The 11,366-nt window shown below is 36.9% G+C and overlaps 1 protein-coding gene across 1 annotated transcript; it reads right to left on the bottom strand.

Annotated features, from left to right (window-relative positions):
- Positions 1 to 1,589: 1,589 nt before the first annotated feature.
- On the bottom strand, positions 1,590 to 1,904 carry LOC150032182 (uncharacterized). The gene has a single exon (XM_090308434.1). The coding sequence runs from the start codon at positions 1,902 to 1,904 to the stop codon at positions 1,590 to 1,592; it is 315 nt and encodes a 104-aa protein (XP_090164560.1).
- Positions 1,905 to 11,366: the final 9,462 nt, after the last annotated feature.

Consider the following 11,366-nt stretch of genomic DNA (forward strand, 5'->3'; position numbering starts at 1 on the left):
TCAATGCATCTCTTCAGTTCCTTCAGCACCATCTTCATCATTATCTTCTTCTTTATCATCGTTTACGTCCATCGTTTAGTTAAATGTTGATTGTTAGAGTTATCGCATACTCAATCATGCAACATAGAGATATGACATATGTAGCAAACTACCGAGAGGTGTGTTGCGTGAGTATAGTGAGTCAATCCTCTTTGCTTAGTGTAAGGCTCTCACAATGCTTGTCTGTGAGTTGAGTAGCTAACTAACTGCCCGAGAGGGTACGTAGTGGAACTCACTAAGTAAAGTAAGTGTTCCTAGAGATAGGAACAATCTTATGCTCAATGCAACTATAGTTTAATTAGGATGCTTTCTTGATCTGGTCCTATCTGGTTGCCCCCTTTGTAGAGGCTATCTTGGCCATATCTAGCAAGTGTTGTGTATGCATAAATCGATTGCATATCCAATTAATGGATTTTGATGATTGAAATTACATAGGATCACTCTTGCTCTTAAAATAAGACAATTCCTATCCTTAGTTCACATTTACCTCCTTTTATTCTAATTGCCTGCATGTTTATCGCTTTCACACCGAAACCCTCAATTTACCATTCTAGTTAGGAAATTGGTTAACGAGACAAATCGTGCTTACCACCATTGCTACGTCTTTGTAGTGATACGAGTAGTTCGATATTATAAATTTTCTTTTGATTTGTGGCTCTTTTCGGGAATTAAATGACACCAAAAAAGGGCGCGATTATTAGGCTTCACATCCTTCTTCGCCATCAGATATTTGATCATAGAGTGATCAGTCTATACCACCACCTTAGTTTCCACTAGATATGGTCTAAATTTGTCTACTACAAATACCATAATTAACATTTCTTTCTCCATAGTCGTGTAATTTTCTAGGGCATCCTTAAGGGTTTTACTTGTGTAAAGTATAGGATGAATGATTCTTTCTTTGCATTGACCCAATATTGCTCCCACTGCATGGTCGCTTGCATCGCCTATAAGTTCAAAGGGTTACGACCAATCCAGCGCCACCAGGATGGAAGTAGAAATGAGTGCATCCATAAGCGTGTTTAACGCTTGGATGCAAGCATCATCAAAATTGTAAGGTTTGTCTATTTCAAGGAGCGCACTCAAGGGTCGGGCAATTTGGAAGAAACCTCTAATGAATCTTTTTTAGAATCCGATGTGTCCTAGAAAGCTTCTCAATGTGTTAACAATAATGGGCGCTGGTAACTCGGCGATTGCATCAATCTTCGTCTAATCTACTTCAAGTTCTGCTTTGGAAACTTTATGCCCCAACACAATATCTTCAGTGACCATGAAATGGCACTTTTCCCAATTAAAGACAAGGTTGGTTTCCTCGCATCGTCTCAGCACTTTTTCACATTCGTAAGGCAAACGTTGTATGAATTACTGAAAATGGAGAAATCATCCATAAAAAGCTCTACTGACTGTTCCAAGAAATCTGAGAATATGGCCATTATGCATCGCTCCAGTCTCTGTGCATTACAGAGCCCAAAGGGCATGCGCCTAAAGGCAAAAGTGTCGAAAGGAAAAGTGAAAGTTGTTTTCTCCTGTTCCTCAGATGCTATAGCAATCTAGTTATATCCAGAATACCCATCTGAAAAGTAGAAGAACTCACTTCCCGTCAATCTATCTAGAATTTGATCAATAAAGGGAAAATAGAAATGATCCTTCTTAGTTTCCTGATTAAGCTTGCGAAAATCCATACATATACGCCAATCGGTGACAGTTCTTATAGCGATCAGTTCGTTTTTACTATTTGCGACGATCGTCATGCCACCCTTCTTAGGCATGCACTGTACTCGGCTTACCTGGCTGTTATCAGAGATTGAATAAATGACTTTTGCGTCAAGCCACTTTATTATCTCTTTCTTAACCACTTTGCGCATGGCTGGATTGAGTTTACATTACCTTTCGATAAAGCCATCTTTCCCTTCCTCTAGCCTAAGTTAAGGGGTCGATCCCCTAGATGTCTGCCAAAGTTGATCCAATGGCCTTAGTATACTTTTTCAATACCTACAACAAGGCCACCTCATCGTGTCTGCTTAATGCAGAGGAGATACTAATGGGTATGGCATCATTATCGACTAGATATGCCTACTTAAAGTACGTAGGTAAGTCCTTCAGCTCCAAAAAAGGGGGCGCTTCTAAAGACGTTTTATTTTTGCTACTTCTCGCTCATCTACATTCAAAGATGCAAGGATTGATTCGAACTTGGTCATGGCATGAACTTCTTCCATTGCCAATTCAATTTTTTCTTCTTCTCTTAATTCCTCTTCAAACACTTCCCACAAACTTTCGCTCGAATCATCAATACGTTGACAGGTTTCTAGTTCGTGCAGATATTTAAATGCATTGAACACATTGAACTTAACCACTTGATCTTCAACTTTAACGGTCAACTTGCCTTTTTTTTACATCAATCAACGCACGTCTGGTTGATAGGAATGGGCGCCTAAGGATGATAGAGATCTCGGTATCAACCTCATAGTCTAGAATGATGAAGTCGGCTGGGAAGATAAATTTATCAACCTGAACAAGTACATCTTCTGCCTTAGGATATGTTATAGGTTCCCCGCATTGTATGCAACTCACAACCGCAACTTGATTCATTGTATTAAGTTGAGCTTTTATGCTCAACTCACTCTGATTAATGGCCATTATTTTTAGGAGGGAGGTGACTGTCGTCATCTGGGATGCTAATGAGTTCAGTGCCTCTGTCCCAACAAGTTCACATTCCATTTTATGTTTATCATAGTTTATGTTCCCATATCGTCCACCCATTCATCATTATTTCTTACTATCCAATCCAAAGTTTCCTTGACGTCCTTATATATTCGATCTATAAGTCCACCTGCCACTGGTGCATTGGCTACTGATTACGAGGCTCTATTCAGTTCATTATAAAAGCTCTCCATCAATACGCAATCAGGGATATCGATGTGCATTCAATTATGAACAAGCCGCCTAAACCTAGCCCAGGCGGCACTCAAAGTCTCTGATTCTCTTTGTTCAAAAGTAACGATGTTGCACCGTCTCCTTGCATTAACGGCTAGTAGAAAGAACTTCTTCATAAATTTCTTGACCAACTGGTCTCATAACACAATCTCATTAGGTTATAAGGAATAGGGTAATTGTTTGGCCTCATCTCGGAAAGTGTAAGGAAAGAGCAAAAGCCGGATCCCTTCTAGCGTCACTCAGTAATAGAAAAAGTGTTACACAATTCCATAAAACTAGTCAGGTGGGCATGAGGATATTCTCCCGGTGCCCCTCCAAACTGCCCTACTGTCTAGATCATCTGCAACATGACTGACTTTATCTCAAATCTCGCATTCTTGTCAATGGTTGGCCATATGATACCCGACGAGAAATTATACAGGTTTAGGGCTGCATAGTTCTACATTGGAATGTTGCGTTCAACAACCAGCATGATAGGGTTCTGTTGTTCGTGCTCACGTACCCCATTTTCCCTGGCTTGTTTTTTGTTCTGGTTGTTTACCATATTCCTTCTTCTTCTATTTCTATTTTGTTTTTCTTTGCAATGAAAGGTCCGATCAGTTTCAGGGTCAATATTGAATTTGGGTCCAGTACCCGTACTCATATACTATTTCTTGCTTTGTCGATAAAGTAAAAAATACGCCCAGAATCAAGAAGGTGCCTGCAAAAACACAAATTCAAACAATCAATTAGTTGCCAAATCCCTAGAAACGTAGCTAAAAACTTGGTGCGTTCGATGCGGTTAACATAAATTGTTAAAGAATTACTATGCAGTGAACTAACTATACGTTAAGTTGTAGTTAATCATGCACTGATCACAAGTTTTCTTATAGTTTGCCAAGTATAAACAAACTACAAGTTTCTTAGTGTGAGCTGAATTTGAACTCAGGGATTTATAACTACGAATGCTTTGAAATACTTCTTATTTTTCTTAGTGATTGTGTATGTAGTAAGGACTAAAGTAATTGTAGTAGAGTTAAAAGTCATACAATTAAAGAAATGATGCAATGAAATTATCTAAACAGGAAATGTACACTTCGAGTTTAATTCTGAGTAAACTTAGATACACAGCAGCCTTAATGTGTATAAAAAAAATTTATGGAGAAGTAGGGTTTAGGGAAAGCTTATTCCTAGTTCTTAATCTTAGCTTCAAGGGTAATCTAGGCTTGTAATATTCGTCCATCGCACACTTCTCGGTGGCCAGTCACATTTTTCATATCTCTATGAGGCATGAATAATGTTGTATTGAGCATAAGGCTGTTTCTATCTCTATAAATATTTCTTATTTTGCTTAGTGAGATCCATACCTACTTACCCTCCGGGCAGTTGGCTACAGACACAAGATCAAATCCAAAAGATTTTATCACAATATCAAATCTTGTCCAAGCTCCGTGTGCTTGCTTCAACTCATAAATGGATCGATTCAACTTGCAAACTTTTTGCTCTTACCTTGGGCTATGAACCTCTCAGGCTGAGACATAAAGATGTTCTCTTCAAGATTGCCATTCAGAAAAGCAGTCTTGAAATTCATTTACCATATCTTATAGTCATAATATGTGACTATGGATAAGAGATTCTTATAGAAATAAGCATAACAAAAGGGAAAAAAGTTTCCTTATAGTCAACCACTTCCCTCTGCGTATAACCCTTTGCTACAAGTCTAGCTCTAAAGATCTGTATCTTCCCAACTACATCTCTCTTTCTTTTATAGATCTATTTACACCCTATGGGTTTAACCCCTTTAGGTAGATCTACAAGTTCCCATACTGAGTTAAAGTACATAGATTCCACAAAGTCCATGGCTTTGACCCATTAGTTCTTGTCTACGTTATTCATTGCCTATTTATAGGACAATGGATTCTTAATACCATCATCTGGTATGACAACCTGAGTTTCAGTTAAACAAAAATAACAGTTTGGTTGTGATATAACCCTCCCACTGCATTGAGGCACTCTTGATGATTGAGAAGGAGAGACTGACCTGAAGTGTTGGCTTCTTCATCAACTCTTGATGAAAGACCAACTGCATTAACAACCCTTGTTGATTCTTCAGTAGCTTCATTTGATACTAATTTGCTCCGTCGTTTATAATCTCTCATGTGGTATTCTTTTAAGAATATAATATTTTTCATTAACACATGTATAGAACAACCCTAGATTTTGAAGTAACATAAACTCAGTTTATACCCCCTTCATAGGTCGAAAGGTGTTTCAGAAACACTCTTCGAGGGAATATTATTCAAGATGTGAACTACAATCTCTACTACATACCCTCAAAATGAGCTAGGCAATTGAGCATAGCTCACCATAAAATGAACCATGTCTAAAAAAGGTTATATTTCTCCTTTTTGATACACCATTTTGCTGAGGTGTACCAAGTGCTGAAAGTAGGGATTAGATTCCACGTTCTATCATATAGTCATGGAATGCTAAATGCATGTACTCTTCACCCCGATAGGATCAAAGTGTTTTAATCATTTTACCTAACAGGTTTTTAATTTCAGATTTATACTACTTTTCAAAAGCTTCAGACTTATGTTCCATTAGGTATAAATAATCATACCTTAAATAATCATCTACGAAAGAGATGAAGTATTCATACCCTCATCTGATGTTTACATTCATTAGACCACAAAGATCTGAATATATGAGCTCTAAGGGTTCTTTGGCTCTATATCCTTTTCCAGTAAAACGTCTTTTAGTCGTTCTTCCTTCAAGATAGGATTCACATGATGGTAATGAATCATCTTCTAACTCACTTAGAAGTCCATTCTTTACCAGTCTCTCGATCCTATCGAGATTTATGTGACCTAATCTCAAATGCCAAAGATACATATTATTGTTACTTGGAGAAATTCTTTGCCTTTTTGTTTGAGTATTCGTAGTTTTAAACATCTCATGATTTAAAATTGATTTTGATTTAGTTGGTCTTAACACATATAAGTTGTCTTCTAGTTTAGCTGAACAAATCCTGATACTATTTTTCATAATGAACGCTTCATTAGATGAAAAAGAAACAAAATATGATTTTTCAATTAAATACGAAATTAATACAAGATTCCTCTTAATTTTGGGAACTAAATACAAATTTTCCTAAATTAAGTATCTATTTCTAAAGAACAACTTAGCAACTCCCACTGCATGAGCTGAAATCACATCTCTCGTTCCAAACTTGAGCGTCATTTCACCCTCCTCGAGCTACTGGAAGGAACTAATTCTCTATAAAGAAGAACAAACGTGACTAATGGCTCCCAAATCAAGTATCCAGGCATTATGATCATTTTCCACTAAAAAAGTTTATAGGACCAGTAAATCATATTTACCTTCCTTCTCTTTCTTCTTCTCAGCGAGATACTTGGGCAATTGCATTTCCAGTGACCATCCACATTACACTAGAATCATTTGCCCTTGTTGGTCACCTTGCCCTTGCCCTTGCCTTTCCTAATAGCGGGAGTTTTCCCCTTCCCTCATTTCATTTTCTAGATCTTCTTAAAACTAGAAGATAAGGGAACAGACTTAGTTCCAGATGATAACCCTTGTGGAACTTCTTAGAATGGGCAAACATCTTTTTGAGGGATGGTTGTCCAAACATCTTCTTGAGGGACTCCATGATCTGACGTGCAGTGATCATGGCTTCAGGTTTCTTGGTAAGAAAGTCAGACAAACTTGCCAAGATATAGACTCGAGCCTTGTCATTGACCTTTGTATAACAGTCATAAGTATCATTTAATGCTTGGGATGCATTACGAGCGGGGATTATAGGACATTTCTCTGTTAAGATGAACAGTAGATCATTGTATTCAAATTAGATTTCCACGTCACATAATTTTCTCTGATTAGTTTTTTGTTCTTAAGCAAAAAAATAATTGTGGAAGACATGTTGAAACGAACAATTGATCGCATTAGTTATATTTTTCTTAACCCATTACAAAAAATAAGTATCCAATCAATTTAGAAAAAATAGATAATCAAAGAACCCTAATTAAACTATTGATTTAGTTTTTGCAACGATACTTCAGAGGTTTAGAGCAACAGCCACCGAAGGGTGATCAACTACCCCTCCTCTAAATTGAGACAATCTTAGCTAATTACTATTACCAGAATAACTCTTATTCCTATAGTTCTTATCTACTGTTTTTCTGTCAAGGATTCATTAACTAGCTTTCCTACCATTTTCAGATCCTAGAGGTATGCTTCAACAGGCTACCGTAAGGAAAGACAACTGTTGAAGATTAACCTAAGAAATCCTATCCATACTGGAGTTTGCGTTGTTCTAAATCCTATGATCAGGCCCTTCAAAGGAATGGTCGCTTCAGGAGGACACACAGACAGACCATAGAAATCTCATGATTCAACCTAATGGAGGAGATCGTAGGATACATTGACACACGTCCTTCTCCCACTTACTATGAATATTTTCCCTATTCACCTTGGTATTGACCTATGCAAACATTTTTCGAAGAGAGGCCACGTCTAGGACGACACCAAGCTAAGCATGGATCTCGCGATGTGAACTCTTAGGGACATGAGAGCTTAAATTTGATATATCCCGAATACCATTTTTCTCTCACTAAAGTACTATACTATTTTAGGATTTTATTATACTTAGTTAAACTTCATCTAATGAATCTAAGTCTTTCTTAATTTTCTCAATATAACATTTATATTGATTGTTTTAACAATACTTGATTTCATTTATTAAACTCTTTAATAAACAAACACTTTTCGAAGGGAGGCAGCATCTAAGACGACACGAAGTCGAGCATGGATCTCATGGTGTGAACTCTAGGGACGTGAGAGCTAAAATTTGACATATCCCATATGCCATTTTTCTCTCACTAAAGTATTATATTGCATGCTTATAAAATTTTTGCCCAATTCACCTTCCAGGTTGATTTCCAGATGGAGGTATTCTATTTCCTTCAGCTTAAATACCTTACCTAGACAAAATATTCCTAAGAAAAATGTCTCTTATGGTCAATTATTTTATAAATTTAATATTTTAATGGAATTCATTTTAATTCTATTCAAACAAATTAAAAGCTTATTAGAAATATTTCCAACATAAGTATAGGTGAACTAATTTTTAAACCATTTAAATATAATTTTGACCTATGTTTGCATGCAACTCTTGATTATAGATTTTAATCTATCCATTTAAATATATAACACTTATATTTTAATGTCATATTAAAACCTATAATTTGCATCTAATGACATTAATCAAATATGAGAATTATATTTATCTAAGTAGTGTCATGCTCAATGCAATGTTCATTTTAATTGGAAAAGTATAACATTTATATTTGTCATCTATGAAAATTAAACACACATATTCATCATTCCAACATATACTATAACATTTATAACATTGCATGATGCATGAATATGCTTAATTAATCATAAATAAAAAAATATAACACTGACATTATGATGCATGGGCATACTAATAAAATCATGCATTCATATAATATAACACTTATATTTAATCATGATGCATGAATATGTTTATCCTAAGGTGGGATTTTGAATCTATATGACATACATTATGTAATATAAATTCAAACATTAATTTAAACATATATTCAATGCATAATAAATTAAAATAAATAGCAAAAATTGGACAATATTTTTACACCCTAAACAATTAATTAAATTAATTGTCACACCCTGCCCCCAGACCACCTTCTTAGCCTGGGAGAGGGATACGATTGCAGCAATTATCAACCCTTGAGTTGACACTTACTGCCTAATGATTCTTGCGGAATAATTCTGATACCATACTATAACTTATACACAGCGGAATGATTAAGTCAAGGAGATAAACTATAATGGGTTAAGTAGGCCCATCTTTTATTACGACAGTGATAAACGTTTATACAACTTAAGAACTTAATAACAAAGTTTACAATGACAACCGTAAAAACCCTCTGGAAGTATAATTGGGGCACGTGGCAGACCTTGACCTTAGCAGCACCCTGAAACTCCTCATCTTCCACTACCTGAGGGGGGGGGGGGGGGATTAAGAAAATTTAAGTTGACAGAGTGGTATCAGAGCTAGGTTATACATAAAACCTGGGAGGAGGTTAAGTATAAAGTTTAAGTTGATACCAACTTGGTATCAGAACATAAGTTTTGGGACAATTGCGGAATTAGTTTATACCAGTTTAGTATCCAGTATAAGTTTTAGGAAAGGTTAAAGAGTTAGCTGATACCAGAGTGGTATCAAAACATAGGTATGCGTAAACTTGGGGAAGGTTTGAGCTAAGTTTAATACTAGAGTATAAGTTTCTGGGAAAGTTAAAGGTGAGTTGATACTAGTTTGGACTCAAAGTATATGGTCTTAAAAAAAACATGAGGGTTGAGTTTAGTAAAACCAGAGGGAAGTGTGAAAAGAGAAACCTAAAACATTAGTCGAAGTGGGACTAAGAAGAATGGTAGATGTGGCATGACCTAGCAGGCAACCAGAGCTGGAACTCACAACGCTACTTGAAGACCTATCGAGGAAGGTAAGTATGAAATTAAGTTATTCTTATTTAGTTATTGAGATAGAAATGTTTATGTTGCAAATAATTTGGTTCAACATCTAGCTTAGAGATGGTTAGGTGAGGTATTGTTGGACAAACTGAGAAAGTTGATATTAGAGTAGCGCAGTGGAAGCGTGGTAATAGACTAGGGTATAGGAGGTTATAACAGTGGTTGATATGAAACTTAAACCGGAGTTAGTTCGAGTAAATTTCGAGGACGAAATTTCTTAAGGGGGAAGTAATTGTGAAGCCCGGATCTCCATTTTCCTACTTAAGTAAGTGATTAAGGGGTTAATTAGGAGAAAGTTAAATCCTATGTTATGTAAATAATCTAATAATTTTACAATTGTCATAACAAATGTAATAATTGTCACCTTCTGTGGATCAACAATTAGTAAGAGTGAATGTAAACTATAATGGTTAGGTATTATAGTTACGATAACCATGTTTGATCCTGGAGTACGAGTAGAGAGGACCCTAAGAGGATAAAAAGAAGAGAAAACCTTGAAGACTTAAATCTTGAATAGTGAGGAAAGGATTGAAGAGCTGAGGAAAATATAGAAAATTATTTGGAAAAATTCGTGTGGAAGTTGCACGGAGATAAACCATATTCAACGTAGCTAACGAGATTAGAAAGAATGAGAGTGGAGAGAGCGACACCAGCGAGAGTGGAGGCAGCGAGAGAATGGGAGAGAGCGAGATTGATTTGAGTGAGAGAATGAGAGAGAGAGCGAGAGTTTGAGCGAGGAAGTTGGAAAGTGCGAGAGTGGAGAAAGCGAGAGCTTGAGCGAGAAAGTTGGAGAGAGCGAGAGTGGAGAGAGCGAGATTGTGAGCGAGAAAGTGGGAGAGAGCAAGAGTAGAGAAAGCGAGAGTTTGAGCGAGAAAATTGGAGAGAGTGAGAGTGGAAAGAGCGAGACCAGCGAGAAAGTGGGAGAGAGAGAGCGGAGAGAGCGAGAGTAGCCTGAATGCCTCATTCGAATGTCATGCCCACACGATCGAAGGAAACCGCTTGTGCATCGAACGGCCGGGCATTTATGCGTTGAATTTGGCCACGATCTTATAGATTATGCATTGAAAACCCTAAATTGAATACAAATAAAGATTGAAGACGTAAGGGCAAACATCAATTAAAATTTAGATGTCCGATTAAGAGAAATTCTTAAACCCTAAGAAACTTTGTTGGATGCGTTTAGGAAGAACACATTGAACCAAGGTGAAGTCAGCTTACGTTGATAAAGGGAGGATTAAACATTTGGCCATGCAGCCAAGTAGGTGGTGTCAACACTCTAGAAGGTTTGGACGCCTATAAATAAAGCCTTTGGGATTTCATTTTCAAATCACAAATCATAAAATTCGTAAAAAGAGGGGCAGAGTAGAGTGCATTGGATAGTGAGGGTGGAGGAGAATGCATCAACTTGAGATGAGGAGATCTCTCAATCTACTCGAGCGTTTGATGTAATTTCAAATCCATCTGAAAGATAAGAGAGTCTAGTGTTCATGGTGAGGCTGCAGGATAAGAAGCTCTAAGGAATTTGGCTGGAGAATGAGAAAAGATAGAGGGGTCGAGCTATCGGGTAAGCTGGGCCAGTCTTGATATTTGGATGCTTCCAACTAAAATATAAAGAGTTATGAGCTAAGATTCCGTGGTAAGCTTCTTGAGACATTTTAGAATAGTTTTGAAGAATAAAGTATCTCAAAATAAGGTTTAGAACTATGAGTAATCTAAGCTGAAAGTTGAATCTGGATTCTAGGGGTAAAAAGGGAGCCCGAGGTAGAAAAGGGAACTATTAGAAAGGCTCCTAAGCAATTAAGATGAGTGTTATAGCT

This window comes from Benincasa hispida, chromosome 12 (genome assembly GCF_027475165.1).
Source record: "Benincasa hispida cultivar pf3 chromosome 12, pf3_genome.v1.1, whole genome shotgun sequence".
Lineage (NCBI taxonomy): Eukaryota > Viridiplantae > Streptophyta > Magnoliopsida > Cucurbitales > Cucurbitaceae > Benincasa > Benincasa hispida.

Excerpts from the sequence above, each read along its gene's own strand:
- LOC150032182 (XM_090308434.1), bottom strand. The coding sequence starts at position 1,904 with ATGCGCAAAGTGGTTAAGAAAGAGATAATAAAGTGGCTTGACGCAAAA.